We start from the raw sequence: 20,132 nt of genomic DNA on the forward strand, positions 1-20,132 counted from the left end.
CAGCCGCCAAGGTACTTAAAGATTTTATGGAGCAGATGGGAGGGGTAGACCAGTGGAGATTTAGCAGACCTAGGAGTAAGGAGTTCTCGTTTTTCTCCTATGTCCATAAAGTCTACTCGCGAATAGACTTTTTTGTGCTGGGTAGGGCATTGATCCCGAAGGTGAGGGGGACGGAGTATACGGCTATAGCCATTTCGGATCACGCTCCACACTGGGTGGACTTGGAGATAGGGGAGGAAACAGGAGGGCGCCCACCCTGGAGAATGGACATGGGACTAATGGCAGATGAGGGGGTGTGTCTAAGGGTGAGGGGGTGCATTGAAATGTACTTGGAACTCAATGATAATGGGGAGGTCCAGGTGGGAGTCGTCTGGGAGGCGTTTAAGGCGGTGGTTCGAGGGGAGCTGATATCAATAAGGGCACATAAAGGGAAGCAGGAGAGTAAGGAACGGGAGCGGTTGCTGCAAGAACTTTTGAGGGTGGACAGACAATATGCGGAAGCACCGGAGGAGGGACTGTACAGGGAAAGGCAAAGGCTACATGTAGAATTTGACTTGCTGACTACAGGCACTGCAGAGGCACAATGGAGGAAGGCACAGGGTGTACAGTACGAATATGGGGAGAAGGCGAGCAGGTTGCTGGCACACCAATTGAGGAAAAGGGGAGCAGCGAGGGAAATAGGGGGAGTGAGGGATGAGGAAGGAGAGATGGAGCGGGGAGCGGAGAGAGTGAATGGAGTGTTCAAGACATTTTATAAAAAATTATATGAAGCTCAACCCCCGGATGGGAGGGAGAGAATGATGGGCTTCTTGGATCGGCTGGAATTTCCCAAGGTGGAAGAGCAGGAAAGGGTGGGACTGGGAGCACAGATCGAGGTAGAAGAAGTGGTGAAAGGAATTAGGAGCATGCAGGCGGGAAAGGCCCCGGGACCGGATGGATTCCCAGTCGAATTCTATAGAAAATATGTGGACTTGCTCGCCCCGGTACTGACGAGGACCTTTAATGAGGCAAAGGAAAGGGGACAACTGCCCCCGACTATGTCTGAAGCAACGATATCGCTTCTCTTAAAGAAGGAAAAGGACCCGCTACAATGCGGGTCCTATAGACCTATTTCCCTCCTAAATGTAGATGCCAAGGTCCTGGCCAAGGTAATGGCAATGAGAATAGAGGAATGTGTCCCGGGGGTGGTCCACGAGGACCAAACTGGGTTTGTAAAGGGGAGACAGCTGAACACGAATATACGGAGGTTGTTAGGGGTAATGATGATGGCCCCACCAGAGGGAGAAACGGAGATAGTAGTGGCGATGGATGCCGAGAAAGCATTTGATAGAGTGGAGTGGGATTATTTGTGGGAGGTGTTGAGGAGATTTGGTTTTGGAGAGGGGTATGTTAGATGGGTGCAGCTGTTGTATAGGGCCCCAGTGGCGAGCGTGGTCACGAATGGACGGGGATCTGCATATTTTCGGCTCCATAGAGGGTCAAGGCAGGGATGCCCTCTGTCCCCATTATTGTTTGCACTGTCGATTGAGCCCCTGGCGATAGCGTTGAGGGGTTCCAAGAAGTGGAGGGGAGTACTTAGGGGAGGAGAAGAGCACCGGGTATCTTTGTATGCGGACGATTTGCTACTATACGCGGCGGACCCGGCGGAGGGGATGCCAGAAATAATGTGGATACTTGGGGAGTTTGGGGATTTTTCAGGGTATAAATTGAACATGGGGAAAAGTGAGTTGTTTGTGGTGCATCCAGGGGAGCAGAGTAGAGAAATAGAGGACCTACCGTTGAGGAAGGTAACAAGGGACTTTCGTTACCTGGGGATTCAGATAGCTAAGAATTGGGGCACATTGCATAGGTTAAATTTAACGCGGTTGGTGGAACAGATGGAGGAGGATTTCAAGAGATGGGATATGGTATCCCTGTTAATGGCAGGGAGGGTGCAGGCGGTTAAGATGGTGGTCCTCCCGAGATTCCTCTTTGTGTTTCAGTGCCTCCCGGTGGTGATCACGAAGGCTTTTTTAAAAAAGGATTGAAAAGAGCATCATGGGTTTTGTGTGGGCCGGGAAGACCCCGAGAGTGAGGAAGGGATTCTTACAGCGTAGCAGGGATAGGGGGGGGCTGGCACTACCGAGCCTAAGTGAGTATTATTGGGCCGCTAATATTTCAATGGTGAGTAAGTGGATGGGAGAGGAGGAGGGAGCGGCGTGGAAGAGATTAGAGAGGGCGTCCTGTAGGGGGACTAGCCTACAGGCTATGGTGACAGCCCCATTGCCGTTCTCACCGAGGAACTACACCACAAGCCCGGTGGTGGTGGCTACACTGAAGATTTGGGGACAGTGGAGACGGCATAGGGGAAAGACTGGAGCCTTGGGGGGGGTCCCCGATAAGAAACAACCATAGGTTTGCCCCGGGGGGAATGGATGGGGGATATGGAATGTGGCAAAGAGCAGGAATAACGCAACTGAAAGATCTGTTTGTGGATGGGAAGTTCGTGAGTCTGGGAGCGCTGACCGAGAAATATGGGTTGCCCCAAGGGAATGCATTCAGGTATATGCAACTGAGGGCTTTTGCGAGGCAACAGGTGAGGGAATTCCCGCAGCTCCCGACACAAGAGGTGCAGGACAGAGTGATCTCAAAGACATGGGTGGGGGATGGTAAGGTGTCAGATATATATAGGGAAATGAGGGACGAAGGGGAGACTATGGTAGATGAACTAAAAGGGAAATGGGAAGAAGAGCTGGGGGAGGAGATCGAGGAGGGGCTGTGGGCAGATGCCCTAAGCAGGGTAAACTCGTCGTCCTCGTGTACCAGGCTAAGCCTGATTCAGTTTAAGGTATTACACAGGGCACATATGACTGGAGCACGGCTCAGTAAATTTTTTGGGGTGGAGGATAGGTGTGCGAGGTGCTCGAGAAGCCCAGCGAATCATACCCATATGTTTTGGTCATGCCCGGCACTACAGGGGTTTTGGATGGGGGTGACAAAGGTGCTTTCAAAAGTAGTAGGAGTCCGGGTCGAACCAAGCTGGGGGTTGGCTATATTTGGGGTTGCACAAGAGCCGGGAGTGCAGGAGGCGAGAGAGGCCGATGTTTTGGCCTTTGCGTCCCTAGTAGCCCGGCGCAGGATATTGCTAATGTGGAAAGAAGCCAAGCCCCCGGGGGTGGAGACCTGGATAAATGACATGGCGGGGTTTATAAAGCTAGAGCGGATTAAGTTCGTCCTAAGGGGGGTCGGCTCAAGGGTTCACCAGGCGGTGGCAACCGTTCGTCGAATACCTCGTAGAAAGATAGACGGAATGGGAAAAAGAAGGCAGCAGCAGCAGCCCAGGATCGGGGTGTGGGGGGGGGGGAGGAACCAGAAGGACTCTCAGGGTTGTTAATATATACTGTATAGTATGTATAGGTCGTTGCTACAGATAATTATATATTGGACTGTTAAATTATATTTTTGGAGAGTGTTACTTGTGACAAGGCAGTTGCCAATTAGGGCTAGTTTTCATTTTGTTATTTATTATTTATTCATTTTTTGTTTATAAAATAGGTCATTGTTATTTGTGTTGTTATAATATTGTGTAAAGGATGCACAATGTACTGTGTTGGTCGACCAAAAATTTTCAATAAAATATTTAATTTAAAAAAAACTATTCACAAAATGCAAGGGCCCAACTGTCAGAATGATTCACACTAACCCTACTGCACCACCATTAGATGAAATAGAAATGAAGTATTATTGTTGAAATGTTACTGATCAATCTTATTTGACTGTATTGTTAACATATTGTTAATGTATTAATACAGAATCAGTGGAATCAAATTTGATTAATTGATTAATTATTTTATAATAATGATTCTTTAAGAATTATAATAATTTTGCTGAAATGCTTGAATTGCAATGCTTGCCCACTCTATTGTTTAAAACTGCAATGACAATATGAATGAGTTATTCTTTGCGCTTTTACCTATCCTATCGCATTAATGGTGTCATTTATCTTATTGTGATATATCTCACTTATTCTTTCGATTTATCAAAGCGGGGACTGTAGAAACCAACTATTTTCTAATACACCTGATAGGTAAAAGATAGCTATTTAGCGTAAATATTAAGCCCCAGTCTTTAAATACCCATTTTACATTCACTCATAACCTCAGGCCATCTCAAAACATACAGAGACACAAAACAGCATAATTCCATTCGAGATTAAAACAACATTTTTAAAGCCATTGTTCTAACAAATACATTTGCAAGACAGTTTGACACTATACTTGTGCTGTACCATTTATCAGATCAAGGACATTGCAATGCCATAGCAACGGCATAGTAATACGAAGGCACCATTGTTCACAATACAGATAACAGCTAAGATAGCAGAAGACTAGTTTAAGCTGGTCACGATAACAGCACAGAACCGCATTCCATAACATGCACAAGTATTCAAACATGAAACATTTAAAACTAATGTTGCACATTGAAGATTGACAGCTAACCATCAAATCAAACTCATTTGATTCTAACCCAAACCAATTAGGATGACTTAGAGGTGTAGATAGATGGCTAAAGACTGATATGATTTTGTATAATCGTGTTGGGTCGGTACGGCCCTCTTTATTCCAGAATCATCGTATACTTTTATCTAAACTATTCGCTGTCTCTATTGTTCATACTTTCACTTTTCCACTCTAACTCTTGAAGTAAATGCAAGCTGTTTTGCCGCAAGCAAGAAACCATTTCTGTATTATTTTCAAAGTTAAATTGTGTACAAGTTGCTTCTCTTTAAGTCCTTTTTGCTAGCCGGACTTATTAGAGAATAAGATTTAAGTGACTCTCAATTTTAATCAAATAGAGGCAATAAACGATTCTTATTTGCATCCGAGCAGTTTTAACTCAAATTTCTACTGAGTTTTAGTGTCGCAATTGCCACTAGATCCGCATGGTAGATCTCTCCAGTCATGCACTGACGGTCCGAGGCAACAGATGAGCTCCGATGCGGCTGCTTGAATTCCGTGGACTGGTCCATATTACGAGAACTCAGCGGCCAACCTAAACAAGTATGCCACCACTGTCACATACTTCATCAGCAAGTGTGAAGAAGATTGTGTGCCAAAGAAGGTAGTACATACGTTCCCCAACCGGAAAACATGGTTTAATCTGTAGATTTACTCCCTACTGAAGGTCAGGTCTGAGGCGTTCAAGACAGGTGACCGTGACCTATACAAGAAATCTAGGTAAGACCTCTGCAAAGCCATCAAGGATGCCAAGAGACAATACTAGACTAAGCTAGAGTCACAGACTAACGACACGGGACTCTCATCGGTTGTGGCAAGGCTTAAACAACATAATGGGTTACAAAGTAAAGCTGAGTAGAATCTCAGGCAACAGCGCACCCCTCCCCGATGAAGTCAGTGCATTCTATGCTTGGCTCGAGCAGGAAATCATCAAATCGCTGTAAACTGCCCCAGCAATCTCGGACACACCCATACTTACTGTCACAGCTTCCGAAGTCAGATCGGCCTTCTTGAAAGTGAACCCTCAGAAAGCGAGTGGTCATGATGGAGTCCCTGCTCATGCACTCAGATCCTGCGCGGACCAACTGGCGAGTGTGTTCGCGAATATCTTCAACCTCTCCCTACTCCATTCTGAAGTTCCCACCTGCTTCATACCAATGCCAAAGAAGAACCAGGTTTCGTGCCTCAACGACTACCATCCAGTGGACTTGACATCTATTATTGTGAAGTGCTTCGAAAGGTTGGTCATGAGACACATCAACTCCATACTCCCAGAATGCCTTGATCCACTGCAACTCGCATACCGCCGTAACCAGTCCACAGTGGACACCATTTCCCTGGTCCTATACTCAGTCCTGGAGCATCTCGACAACAAGGACTCCTATGTCAGACTCCTATTTACTGCCTTCAACACCATAATACCAGGCAAACTTATATCAAAACTCCAAAACATAAGACTTGGCTCCTCCCTCTGCAACTGGATTCTCGACTTCCAAATCATAGACCACAATCAGTAAGGATAAACAACAACACATCCTCCACAATAGTCCTCAATACCGGCGCCCCACAAGGCTGCGTACTTAGTCCTCTCCTAAACTCCCTATACACACACACAACTGTATTGCAAAATTTGGCCCCAACTCCATCTACAAGTTTGCTGAAGACTCGACCATAATGGGTTGGATCTTGGATATAGATGAGTCAGAGTACAGGAGGGAGATTGGGAACCTAGTGGAGTGGTGTAATGACAACAATCTCTCCCTCGGCGTCAGCAAAACTAAAGAGCTAGTCATTGACTTCAAGAAGCAAAATATCGTACACACCCCTGTCTGCATCAATGCTGCCGAGGTAGAGATGGTTGACAGCTTCAAATTCCTAGGTGTGCACATCACCAACAATCTGTCCTGGTCCACCCACGTTGACGCTTCGACCAAGAAAGCACAACAGCGCTTATACGTCCTCAGGAAACTAAGGAAATTCGGCATGTCCACATGAACCCTTACCAATTTTTACAGATGCACCATAGAAAGCATCCTATCTGGCTGCATCACAGCCTGGTATGTGATGCTCGGCCCAAGACCATAAGAAACTACAGAAAGTCGTGAACACAGCCCAGCCCATCACGTAATCCCGTCTCCCATCTATTGACTCTGTCTACACCTCCTGCTGCCTTGGAATATCCCACCCGGGTTATTCTCTCTTCCAACTTCTTCCATCGGGCAGGAGATACAAAAGTCTGAGAACACGGACTAACAAGTTCAAAAACAGCTTCTTCCCCGCTGTTACCAGTCTCCTGAATGACCCTCTTATGGACTGAAATGATTTCTTCACACATCCTCTCTACTTTGTATACTCATCCGATGCCTATGTGTATGTATTTACATTGTAAATTTATGTACGTCCTATGTTTTTTTCATGTATGGAATGATCTGTCTGGACTGTATGCAGAACAATACTTTTCACTGTACCTCGATACACGCGACAATAAACCAAATCAAATTCAATTCAATGTACCAAGGGAGCATGAGCAATTTATCAAATTTAATAACTATTTTATTTCTCTACATACTCTACATACATTACTTCATATACCAAAAACCTGTTCAGCTCAAAAAAAGCTCTTAAAATCCTCACCTCAATTTTAAGATCAGAATAGATTCTGACAACACAACGTTGAAGAGCCATTTGAAATGTAAAGCTAATGACACCATTAACTTGTAATAAAACTCCTTCACAGATATTTCGGCTGTCCTGCATAACATTAGAAAAATAATTACAATCTACACTATTTTCATATCCCTACGACAAAATAAAATTAGATACGAGACAATTAATTATTAAAATGTTGTTGTACAATATCACTTATAGGAAGCCCAGCCTCTGAATATAATAATTAATTATTCGAGTGCAGAAATGAATACCAATTTCCACTTTCATTCAACCACCAGAGTACTTCAGTTAATGTCCATAAACAATTTATATCGATTTTCAACAAGTGACATATATTATATATTAAAATCTGAAGTTTGGAAGTAAACTGAAGTTAAGATACTGTTCTTCTGTTACTGGTGGCTAGTATTAAGAATGTTATTGGGCTGATTATTTTCTCTATTTGTTTAAGTAATTATACACATTTTAAGTTAATCTCTCATAAGGGAGACTTCTGAAATATCACCTTTACCACCAAATAATTTACTGAGACCATGTATATGGCCAGAATACCTGCATTTTCTTTATCATTGTGAATCACATTCACTACTTTGACACTGGGAAACTAATTTTAAAAATTGTTGAGTACTATTTTGATCCAGTTGTAGATTTATATAGTGACAGAACCATGTATGTCTATTTATTTTCAATAATTTCAGTGGTCAGAAAATCATGCACACCTGAATGTATCATCTTTATTGCTCATTGGCAAAGGATGTCTGCTTGAACAAGAATTCAAAAATTATCCATAATAACTAGTTATTTAAAACAATTCTCATAAACCTTACAAAAAACCATGTAAATCAAAGAAATTGCACTTGTGTATCTCTTTTGACGACCTCAAGGTGTGGTGATCCTCAGGTCAAATCACCACCAGTCAGCTCTCCCTGTCAATGGGGAAAGCAGCCTATGGGACTATGGCGACTTAACTTTACTTTTACGGGAAATTCCTTTTAGTAATTGTGGTATAATAAATATGGCAGAAAATATGCCAACAAGGATACCAAGAGAACGGCCCACCTCTCTTTGCATAAACCCATGGGATTTATTTAGTTTACCTCAAAGGCAGATAGGTTGCTTTAGATAGTACAGCACACTGGTGGTTCTGCATAAAAGTGCCAGTCTAGATTACAGGCACGATCTACCAGCTGTGTTGCACTTCACCAGTAGCATGGCACGGTTCGTAGATGCCGGGTGAAGCCTCCCGCGGGCTTCCCGGCAAACAGTGCGCCTCGCGAGATCTACCCAGATCTCACAAGACATCAAGTTTAGGGCGTGACCAAGCCGTGCTTGCTTAAGTAGGTTTTAAGTAGGTGGGCCAGGTGGAATGGCATCTGCAGGGATCTCCCAGGCCATCGGTGGCCCCTGCGTGGTCAGGGCAGTGTAGGGTGGCACCCTGGCCCTCCCCTGGAACATGGGCATTTTGGCACTGCTGCCCAGGCACTGCCAAAGTGCCTGGGTGGTACTGCAAAGCCAGCAGGAGCACTGCCTTGGTGCTAATGGAAGGGTGCCCGGTGTGGTGATATGTCTATGGGCTTTTAAATAGTTGGATGGGCAGCACGGTAGCATAGTGGTTAGCACAATTGCTTCATTGCTCCAGGGTCCCAGGTTCGATTCCCGGCTTGGGTCACTGCCTGTGCGGAGTCTGCACGTTCTCCCCGTGTGTGCGTGGGTTTCCTCCGGGTGCTCCGGTTTCCTCCCACAGTCCAAAGATGTGCAGGTTAGGTGGATTGGCCAGGCTAAAATTGCCCTTAGTGTTGGGTGGCGTTACTGGATTATGGGGATAGGGTGTAGGTGTGGGCTTGGGTAGGGTGCTCTTTCCAAGAGCCATGCAGACTCGATGGGCTGAATGGCCTCCTTCTGCACTGTAAATTCTATGAATCTCCAACCAGCAGGTGGAAATACAGACACACCATGCGGTCTCTAGACCAAGGTCATGTGACCTGTGACCTCAGATATAAAGGGAGACACGTCCGACTATCTTCAAAGATTGAGAGAGTAATAAGGCGTACATGTGAATGGTCAGTGCTAGGGGCAAGTTCCAGAGGAGTAGGTAGCAGACTCCATGATACCAGATTACTATCTTACCACACGAGTATCAATAAAAGATTCTGGTTGGGACAAGTCAAAGTGTTTGGTGTGTTCCTTCATGAAGTACAAAGGATAAAACACAACACCCAGATGGCACTTCCAAGGGTCAAGGCTTGAGGGGGAACATACCTCTGAAAGAAGGGTGGAGGGAGGGTATGAAAGGGGGGACGACCAAGTATGAAAGGGCCTCTGGGGGTGAAAAGGTGGGGGGCCTGGAAGGGGGGACAATAAAGGGGTGAGGGGAGCCTGAACATGGGAGCACCCAGGGATCCGATAGTGGCGTGTCATCACTTGGGCGATGTGGAGTAATGCCCATATGTGTGGGGGGTGACATTGCCCATGGATGGGTGGGGTGAGGGATCCACAAGCTCACTTATCAGAGATTGGGGCACCCTTTCAAAATGTCGGTCTGAACTCTGACAACACGGTCTGGCCAGTATGTTCAGCTCCCCAATGATAAAAATAATTCTAAGGGGCGATCTACCAGCCACGTCATACCCCAATGGGATGGCGAGCTTCCTGACAGTCATGATGCCTTGCTGGATCTACCCAAGTCCCGCGAGGCTTCAAGATTAGGAACCCATCCAAAATGGGCGGGACTAAGTCATGCTTGCGTATGGAGGGTTTAAACCTACTTAAGACCTACCTACCGTGAAGGGCGGCATGGTGGCACAGTGGTTACCTGCTGCCTCACAGCGCTGATGACCCGGGTTCGATCCCAGCCCTGGGTCACTGTCCGTGTGGAGATTGCACATTCTCCCCGTGTCGGCGTGGGTCTCACCCCACACAACCCAAAGATGTACAGCATAGGTGGATTGGTCACGTAAATTGTCCCTTAATTGAAAAAAAGAATTGGGTAATTTAAATTTATTTTTAAAAAGACCTACTTACCTGGTATTTACCGGCCCCCCAGGATCTATTGGGAGGCCGCAGCCAGGCGCCATTCGTACTGGTCCACATAAACGTGAACCAGATGGAACAGCACCGAAGGGCATCTCCCAGGCCATTGGAGGCCTCCGGTTGGCCAGGACTAGTACATGATGGCCTCCTGGCTGCCCCCTTGGAATATGGGCACCTTGACTCTGCCAGGCTAACACATTGGCACTGCTACTCTGGCAGTGCAAAGGTGCCTGGGTGGCACTGTGAAGGGTCAGGGCCCAAATGGGGGCAATGCCCTGAAAAGGGAGTGCCTCCAGGGGTCCCAATGCGGGGTGTCCTCACTTTGGGGGTGTGAGTGCCCCTATGTGTGGGGGTCACATTGCCCATTGGTGGGGGATGTGGGGGCATCACAAGCTCACTTAGAGTTCGGGCAACCTTTCAAAATGGCGACCAATTTCTGAGTTCAGCTCACAGTGCTGAAAAAGTTCTAAGGGCGCGATCTATCACATTCGAGCGCAACGTGGCCAGTAGATGCCGGGAAAAGCCCTTTGCGGGCATCCTGGCAGCCTTCACGTTTCACGGGATCTACCCAAGTCCCACGATGAGTCGGAATTGGAATCACCAACCACGCCCACATGTTTTGATCTTGCCCCAGACTTGCAGGGCACTGGACAGCCTTCTTCGAGGCAATGTCCAAAGTGCTGGGGATGAGGGTGGAGCCATGCCCGAAAGTGGCGGTCTTCGGGATATCAGACCAGCCAGATCCATTCCTGGGGAGGAGTGCGGACGCCCTTGCCTTTGCCTCCCTGATCGCCCGCCGTAGAATCCTGTTCGGCTGGCGGTCAGCAGCACCGCCCAAAGCTGCAGACTGGCTGTCCGACCTCTCGGAATCTCTCCAAATGGAGAAAATCAAATTCGCCATCCGAGGGTCAGACGACGGTTTCCACAGAACGTGGGAGCCATTCACCCAATTGTTCCGGGACCTGTTTGTGACCAACGAACAAGCAGAAGAATAGCCAGGTAGCCAAGAATCAGGGGAAAGTAGCCGAGACATGAGAGGGAGAGATAAACCCGGGGGGGGGGGGGGGGGGGGGTGTAACACCTAAATATAAGAGAAAAGAAAGGCGAGCCACAGGAGAATGGGAGGGGGGGGAAGGGGGCAGAAGAGGGGGGGAGAGGGAGGAGACAGGGAACAATAGGGGGGGGGAACCAGAGAGGTTGGGGGGGGGGGGGGGAGGCAAGGGAATGACAGCCAGCAGGAGGGCACGGGAAACGATAACAAACTTGGCATCTACAGGAGCAGAGAGCAAGGAAAATATGGGCGATAGACGGAACAAACAGCTGAAGCGGAGGTGATCACGAGGCGACTACGGCAGTGAAAACCGTCCGGGAGAAGCAAGTGACAACACCAACACCAGATTCATTCGCATACTGCCCTCTGTAATTGTTTCTCTGGTACCCAAATGTATATGTATCTCCCCAGTTCCCCCCCCCCCCCCCACAAACAGATGCCTACTTATGTGTTAAAAAAAAATCTTGCCAATTGTATAGAGTTGCTGTTGTTGAGCTAGTGCATAATACCCTACCAGTTATTTTATTGTAATTTTTTTTTTGGTGTGTGTTCCCTTCTCTTCTATATATATTTTATTCTGTGTACACAACGGTGAAGAAACTTTGTTCAAAAACCCAATAAAAAACATTTATATAAAAAAAAAGGAATTGGAATCACTCCCAAAAGGACCGTGACCAATTGGTGCACACCGAAGTAGGCTTTAAATCTACTTAGGCGAGCTTACCCAGGATCTTTGGGGCTGGTTTAGCACAGTGGGCTAAATAGCTGGCATGCAATGCAGAACAATGCCAACAGCGCAGGTTCAATTCCCGTACCGGGCTCTCCGAACACGCGCCGGAATGTGGCGACTAGGGGCTTTTCACAGTAACTTCATTGAAGCCTACTTGTGACAATAAGCGATTATTATCTGCCTCACGGGATCTCATACTCACCGCAGCAGGCCCCTGGGTGGTCAGAGATAATGCAGGTAAATCCGGTCTTAAGTGTGGGTTAAACTGGTCAGAAATGGGCAGCACGGTGGCACAGTGGTTCGCACTCCTGCCTCACGACGTCGAATTCCCAGGTTCGATCCCAGCCCTGGGTCACTGTCCTGTGGAGTTTGCACATTCTCCCCGTGTTTGCGTGGGTTGCACCACCACAACCCAAAGGTGTGCAGGGTAGGTAGATTGGTCACTCTAAATTGCACCTTAATTGGAAAAAATAATTGGGTACTCTAAATTAAAAAAAAGATAAACTGGTGAGAAACTCCCCAGGGCCCAAAAAAGTGACTAAGTGTCATTTGACAGCGGTGGGGACCTTGCCGGCAAAGCCGGCGGGAAACTCCCTTCAAAACCTGCCAGAAATGAAATTCCGAAATTTTTCTGTTAAATTCCGATGTAACTGCCACCTGTGAAATCAAGGCAGTATGTTTAGTTCTGAGAAAAAAATTGGTAGAGAGAAAGCAAAAACTATTTGCATATTTTTTGTACATTTTGCTTCACCCTTCAGTTAAATTTCTGTATTGATGAAAAGGTTGATTGATAATTCAGTCAATTCTCACCATGTTATGTAGTCCGTCTATTTGTAGCGTGATTGTTTTCGCTTTCTTGTTTGCGCTGGAAATGAAAAAGTGAGCCGGTATTTTTTTTGTGCTGCTGGAATTATATATTCTCGTTTTGTCAGTCTGCAGAGGCTTATTCAACAGTTCATAAAGTTCAGTTGCTAAAATCCTGATATCTTCTGATATGTGATCTCTGTTACAAAAATGGACAATTATATAAATTAAGCAATGCATTTCTACATTAAAAAAAAAAATAAGAGTAACTTGTTCGAGGCTCTGGGGAATAAAAATAAACATGCATACAATACAGATTAACCACACACATTGATCCCAACAATATTTCTGTGGAATGACACCAACAGAGGTCAGCAGTCGGATTCTACGTTCTAAGTACTGGCGCCAGGACAGGATTCGTTGAGTTTACAACAGCAAAACTGGCGCTGCACCTGGACCGATTCAGAGACCGTTGAGGGGGCTATCACCGGCGCCATGTAGAGCAAGATCGATTCCAATGGAAAATGGTGTTGGATTCGCCGGGGTCGGGATTGGCACTAGAGAGGCTGACAAGCTGCATATTTGCACTCCGCTCCCCACACACACTCAACAAGATGGCACTGGTTGTGCTGAAGTGTGCCCATTCAGTTGATAGGTCGGCTGGGGCCAGAGGATACCTAGAAGGGGTGGCCTGGGGGGTGGGCACCCATATGACCGGTGGTGCCAGGTTCACAATAGGCAATCAGCGGCTGCCGCATGGCTGCCTGGCAGGCTGTGGCAATAGTGTCCTTACCTGTCCATTCCGACACCAAGGCCCACCTCCTGGCCACCCCCCACTAATCTCCCTGGCCCTGGCAGAAGCAGAAGCCCACCGGCCAGCAGCAGAACTGTCAGCAGACTATGGCGATGTTGTACTTTCCGTAGCCTATCTCTTCCCTTCATCAGCCACGGCGCCTGATTCACAATTTTTGACGCACAAGTGAACCTCGCCATCGGGAATCTGCACCCCCCTGCCCCCCCCCCCCCCCCCCCCCCCCCAATGGATGTGGAGGATCGCAGAGGTCCTGGAGAATACCGGTTCAGGCCCGCTAATGATATGCCAAAGGCATTTACTGCACGTGCGGAGTGGGACACATTGATGCCACTATCGAGGTACCGGAGAATTGCGCTTTTGACGTCAAATCCGATTTGCCGCCCAATCGCATTTGTTTTTCAGACAGAAAGATGAAAAATCACAGGCCACGTGATTTCTAGGGAGGAGGAATGGAAAAAAATAAGTCTGATCTTACACATCTCCTTCAGCTAGTTTTAGAATTGTAATGACGACATCTGTTCATGTCCAGGTTATAGATGGTGTGTGAAATGAAGAGCAAAAAGTGTCAGGAAATCGTGATGTGAAAAATCAAGGAAATCCAGTAACTGGGAATGTGTTTTTCTGGGTGTGGTTTTGTAAACAAAGTCCCTTAATGGATCTAAATTTTAATCCAAACAAACAATTTAGTGCAGTACTGATGATATTCTGCATTGTTGGCTGCTTTGTGCTTGAGTGAGAGCATGACAAAGTCATTAGATCACGGGATAGGCCAACATTGAGAACTGCGCTGGGCACCGATCGATTTGCGATCTAACCGGCCTGCTCCAGTTGGCGAAATCAAGATCTCGCCGTGGTGTGGCGAGAAATCAGTAATCTCCACACAATTAACGGAAGTGACCCCCTCTATCTAAAAGGCCTCCGTGATCTGCCCGTCTCCTCAGCAAATGATCACACGGGGTCGATTAGTACACCTTTTTAATAACTATAGTTTGTGGAATGGCTGCTGCAGGGACCCGAGGAGGTGAGTAGCCATCTTCACTCACAGGCAGAGCCCGGGACACTGGAGTTGCTGCCCTGGCGATCCAGCCGCAGTCAGGGTGGACGTGGGGGAAGGGCGGGGGGTGGGTGGGGGGGGGCATCCATGGGCTGGGGTGGGAATGGGTGTCTCAGCACCCACGAGTACACCATGCCACTCCCTGGGTCATGTATACCCGTTACAGGGGCAGCCCCTGCCTGTCTGCCCCAGCGATCACCCATAATTACCACTGAGGCCTCTGGCCATGCGGCTCAAGGCAATTGCTAATAGGGAATTGGCAATCGTAGTTAAGCAAGCATTTCACAGCTCCCAAGTGGATTCCCGTGGGTAGGCATTCAGTGTAGTATGTGACAGTTATTGCCGAGCATTCCAATCAGACCGTGATGCCTGAACATTGTGCCTGAGCACTGCAGGGAGCAACACTATGGAGCAGCGGCCAGCATCCGAACACCCAGGTGCTTAGCCCCAGCACCGGGGACATTTCCGTGACCAGAGAGTGGGTGTCTGCACCAGTGAGGGGACCAGTGCCCGGTACAGGTAATGTTACATACGGGTGTCTGGGGTACAAGGTATGGGGTTCAGTCACCAGGGCCCCTCACTGCCCCCACAATGGAAGAATAAATGAACCAAAAGTCAAAGCTATCAACCTCTGTGAGAATCAAAGTGTAAGCTCTACCACAGGACTGTTGTTGCTGGGCCTAGCACATTTAAGTTTTTCCCATCTGAGTTGAATATTAAATGCCCTAGAAATGTTAAGGTGGAAAAGCTCTGAACCACTAGCACACAATTACATTGCGATGGGAAAAATGTACTTACTGGCCACTGTTTTTAACCACTATATGAAGCATAATCATTTTTGTCACTCTCGGGGGGGAATAAAAAATCTTCCAATCATAGGGGTATACAAAAGGTAATAGCAAGTAAGAGGAGGAAACATGGCCTAAAACTACGAAGCAAGATTTCCACAGAGCAGGAAGATAGGGGGCATAAAGTTTACTTCACCTGCATTAAGCACTTTAAACTACTATACATTTTATGCCTTTTTGGCCAGATTCAACAGATAGATTAAGAAATAGGAGTCTATAGTTAGTGATAACATTTTAAAAAGTAATTACTGTAATTCAAATTTGGGAAGATATGATAAATGAAAGAGCAATGACAAAGCAAGAGAGAAAGGTATTATTATGGGAAATGATAAACAGGCCACGCCAGTTCCTAAGAATAAATCAACAAGACTTCCGGTTGCGGCTGTGCCAAGGTAGGTCGCACGTTCGGCAGCTCTCGCCGGGAATGGACTTTTGGGCTCTTCAGAAGGGCCCCAACGGCAATTGTTCGACGGCTCCCAGTGTGGGAAGGTGACATCAAGGTTCCCCCGACATTATATGGATTGGACCAGGAGTGGAGTGGTCAAAAAAGTGATCCTGGGGCAGCGGAAAGTGCGAGGGAGGAAAAGCAAGATGGCGGTGGGCGGAGACCAAGCAGCGTGGGCGCAGTGGTCGCAGGAGCTACAGGAGTTCCTTAAACTCTGCTTTGCGGAGCTGAAGACAGAAATGCTGGCGCCAATGAAGGCGGCGATTGAGAAGCTTGTGGAGACCCAGAAGGCCCAAGGGGCAGCGATCCAGGAGGTCTGGCAAAAAGCCTTGGAGAACGAGGACGAGATCTTGGGCCTGGCGGTGAAGGTGGAGGCGCATGAGGCGCTGCACAAGAGGTGGCAGGACAAATTTGAGGACCTGGAGAATAGGTCGAGGAGGAAGAATCTTCGGATTCTGGGTCTCCCTGAAGGAGTGGAGGGGCCCGATGCCGGGGCATATATGCTCAATTCGCTGATGGGCGCGGGAGCTTTCCTGAGGCCCCTGGAGCTGGATGGGGCTCATCGGGTCCTGGCAAGGAGACCTAAAGCCGACGAGCCACCAAGGGCTGTAGTGGTGCGGTTCCACCACTTTATGGACAGAGAGTGTGTCCTGAGATGGGCCAAAAAAGAATGGAGCAGCAGGTGGGAGAATACGGAGATCCGTATTTACCAGGACTGGAGTGCGGAGGTGGATAAGAAGAGAGCTGGTTTTAACCGGGCTAAGGCGGTTCTCCAACGGAAGGGGGTGAAGTTCGGGATGTTGCAGCCAGTGCGATTGTGGGTCACGTTCCAAGATCGGCACCACTATTTTGAAGCGCCTGATGAGGCTTGGAACTTTATCCAGGCTGAAAAGTTGGACTCAAACGGAGGGTTTGTCATGGGGGGATGTTTACTGTGTTTACTGCGTTTGGGGAATGTTCTTTTTGTTTTGGTGCTGGGTGGGGATGGGTGAATGGATTTGATGTGGGGGCTGTGGGAGAGCGTGGGCGTTTGTTGGAGGGGCAGGGCCCCGCGGATGAAGAGGGGGGGTGTTGGCCCGTGGATGGGGGGGTTGGGGTAAGGTCGCAAAAAGGAGCTGCGCCAGAGGGGGTGGGGCTGGCTCAGACGGAAAGCGCGGACTTTTTCCCGCGCTAGTGAAGGATGGGGGCGGGGCGGGGGGGGAAGGGCAGTGCTGGAGAGGAGGACACACTGACTGCCAAGGGGTGGAGGGGATTCTCACACTGGGGGGTCGATGGAATGGTGGGAGGGGCCGGGGTCAGTAGGAGTCAGCTGACTTACAGGAGTGTCATGGGGGGGAGCAAAATGGCAAGATGAGGATCTAGCAGGGGCGAGGGGGGAGGGAGGGAGGGATGGAGGGGGGGGATCTGGGTTGCTGCTGCATTGGCCAAAGGGGAGCTGGAAGTAGGAGAGGTGGTCGGGGCAGGGGTCCGCCACCTGGGGGACTGTAGAGTGCGGGAGGCGTGGGCATGTGGCTGGCCTAGAAAAGGAGATGGCTAGTTGGCAGGGGGGCGGGCGAGTAGCCCCCTGATCCGGCTGATAACTTGGAATGTGAGGGGCCTGAACGGGCCGGTCAAGAGGGCCCGGGTGTTCGCCCACTTAAAGGGACTGAAGGCAGACGTGGTTATGCTCCAGGCGACACATCTGAAGGTGGCAGATCAGGTTAGGCTGAGAAAGGGATGGGTAGGGCAGGTCTTTCATTCAGGGCTGGATGCAAAGAACAGAGGGGTTGCAATACTGGCGGGTGTCGTTCGAGGCACTGAATATTGTAGCGGATAATGGCAGTCGATATGTGATGGTGAGTGGTAGGTTGCAGGGGGTGCTGGTGGTACTGGTGAACGTATATGCCCCGAATTGGGATGATGCCGGATTTATGAAACGCATGCTGGGTCGGATTCCGGATTTGGAGGCAGGAAGCTTGATAATGGGGACGGGACTTTAACACGGTGCTGGACCCAGCACTGGACCGTTCTCGGTCCAGGACGGGTAAGAGGCCGGCTGCGGCCAGGGTGCTCAGGGGTTTATGGGCCAGATGGGGGGAGTGGATCCATGGAGGTTTGCCAGGCTGCAGGCCAGGGAATTTTCCTTCTTTTCCCACGTCCATAGAGCCTACTCCCGGATAGATTTTTTCATTTTGAGTAGGGCGCTAATCCCGAAAGTGGAGGGAACAGAATATTCGTCCATAGCCATCTTGGACCACGCCCTGCACTGGGTGGAGCTGGAGTTGGGGGAGGAGAGGGACCAGTGCCCGCTGTGGCGCCTTGATGCGGGACTGCTGGCGAATGAGGGCGTGTGCGGGCGGGTGCGGGGGTGTATTGAAAGATACTTGGAGGCCAATGACAACGGGGAGGTGCAGGTGGGGGTAGTCTGGGAGGCGCTGAAGGCGGTGGTCAGGGGAGAGCTAATCTCCATTAGGGCCCACAGGGAGAAGAGAGAGAGGAGGGAGAGGGAGAGGTTGGTGGGGGAAATTCTAAGGGTGGACAGGAGTTATGCAGAGGCCCCCGAGGAGGGGCTACTTAGAGAGCGAAGGAACCTCCAGACGGAATTCGACATGATGACCATGGGGAAAGCAGAGGAACAGTGGAGGAAAGCGCAAGGGGCGGTTTTTGCGTATGGGGAGAAGGCGAGTCGGATGCTGGCACATCAGCTTCGTAAGAGGAAGGCAGCGAGGGAGATTGGTGGAGTTAGGGATAGAGGGGGGAATACGGTGGGGAGTGCAGTGAGAATAAACAAGGTATTTAGGGACTTCTATGGGGATCTGTACAGGTCTGAGTCCCCAGCGGGGGAGGAGGGGATGCGACGATTCCTAGATCAGCTGAGGTTCCCGAGGGTGGAGGAGGAGCAGGTGGCTGGTTTGGGGGCGCTGATTGGGCTGGAGGAGCTGGTTAAAGGATTGGGGGACATGCAGGCGGGGAAGGCCCCGGGGCCGGATGGGTTCGCAGTTGAATTTTATAGGAAATATGTGGACCTGCTGGACCCGTTGCTAGTGACGACTTTTAATAAGGCGACGGAGGAGGGGACCTTGCCCCCGACAATGTCCAAGGCGCTGATTTATTTGATCTTGAAGCAGGACAAGGATCCATTGCAATGTGGGTCGTATAGCCCGATCTCGCTCCTCAATGTTGACGCTAAGTTGCTGGCGAAGGTGCTGGCTACGAGAATTGAGGATTGTGTCCCGGGGGTGATTCATGAGGACCAGAAGGGATTTGTGAAGGGTAGGCAGCTAAATACAACTGTGCGGAGGCTCCTCAATGTGATTATGATGCCCGCGGTGGAGGGGGAAGTGGAGGTAGTGGCAGCTATGGACACGCAGAAGGCCTTTGATCGGGTGGAGTGGGAGTATCTTTGGGAAGTGTTGCGGAGTTTTGGGTTCGGGGAGGGGTTCATCAGTTGGGTCAGACTGCTATATAGAGCCCCGGTGGCAAGTGTGGCTAGGAACCGGCGGAGGTCGGAGTCCTTTCGGCTGTACCGGGGGACGAGACAAGACTATCCCCCTTGTTGTTTGCACTGGCAATTGAGCCGCTGGCCATGGCACTGAGGGAGTCCAGGAAATGGAGGGGATTGGTTCAGGAGAGAGAGGAACACCGGGTGTCGTTGTATGCCGATGACCTGTTGTTGTATGTTGCGGATCCAGTGGAGGGGATGGCGGAGGTCATGCAGATCCTTAGGGAGTTTGGGGACTTTTCGGGGTATAAACTCAACGTAGGGAAGAGTGAGCTCTTTGTGGTGCACTCAGGGGACCAGGGAAGGGGGATAGACAAGTTACAGCTGAAGAGGGTGGAAAGGAGCTTTCGGTACCTGGGGATCCAAGTAGCTAGGAGTTGGGGGGCCCTGCACAAGCTTAATTTGACGCGGTTGGTGGAGCAGATGGAGGAGGATTTTAAAAGGTGGGATATGCTGCCACTCTCACTGGCGGGTAGGGTACAGTCGGTAAAAATGACAGTCCTTCCGAGGTTTCTCTTTGTGTTCGAGTGCCTTCCCATTTTGATCCCCAAGGCCTTTTTCAAACGGGTAAGCAGGAGCATCATGGGATTTGTGTGGGCGAATAAGATCCCGAGGGTGAAGAGGGTGTTTCTGGAGCGTAGCAGGGACAGGAGGGGGCTGGCGCTGCCCAATTTGTGTGGCTATTATTGGGCAGCCAATGTGGCGATGA

The 20,132-nt window shown here is 49.1% G+C and overlaps 1 protein-coding gene across 3 annotated transcripts in view; it reads right to left on the reverse strand.

Moving 5' to 3' along the window:
- armc1l (armadillo repeat containing 1, like) overlaps positions 1-20,132 on the reverse strand; it is a 123,740-nt gene that overhangs the window by 52,174 nt on the left and 51,434 nt on the right. Inside the window, exons 4-5 of one of the 3 annotated variants that reach the window (XM_072499689.1) lie at positions 12,788-12,842; positions 7,131-7,247 (exon numbers count right to left, since the gene is read on the reverse strand). In XM_072499689.1, coding sequence (XP_072355790.1) covers positions 7,131-7,247; positions 12,788-12,842 — 172 coding nt within the window. Of the gene's footprint in view, positions 1-7,130; positions 7,248-12,787; positions 12,981-20,132 lie in introns of all 3 variants that reach the window. The other 2 variants (XM_072499687.1, XM_072499688.1) reach the window with 2 other exon arrangements.

Source organism: Scyliorhinus torazame, chromosome 4, assembly GCF_047496885.1.
Source record: "Scyliorhinus torazame isolate Kashiwa2021f chromosome 4, sScyTor2.1, whole genome shotgun sequence".
Classification (NCBI taxonomy): Eukaryota; Metazoa; Chordata; class Chondrichthyes; order Carcharhiniformes; family Scyliorhinidae; genus Scyliorhinus; species Scyliorhinus torazame.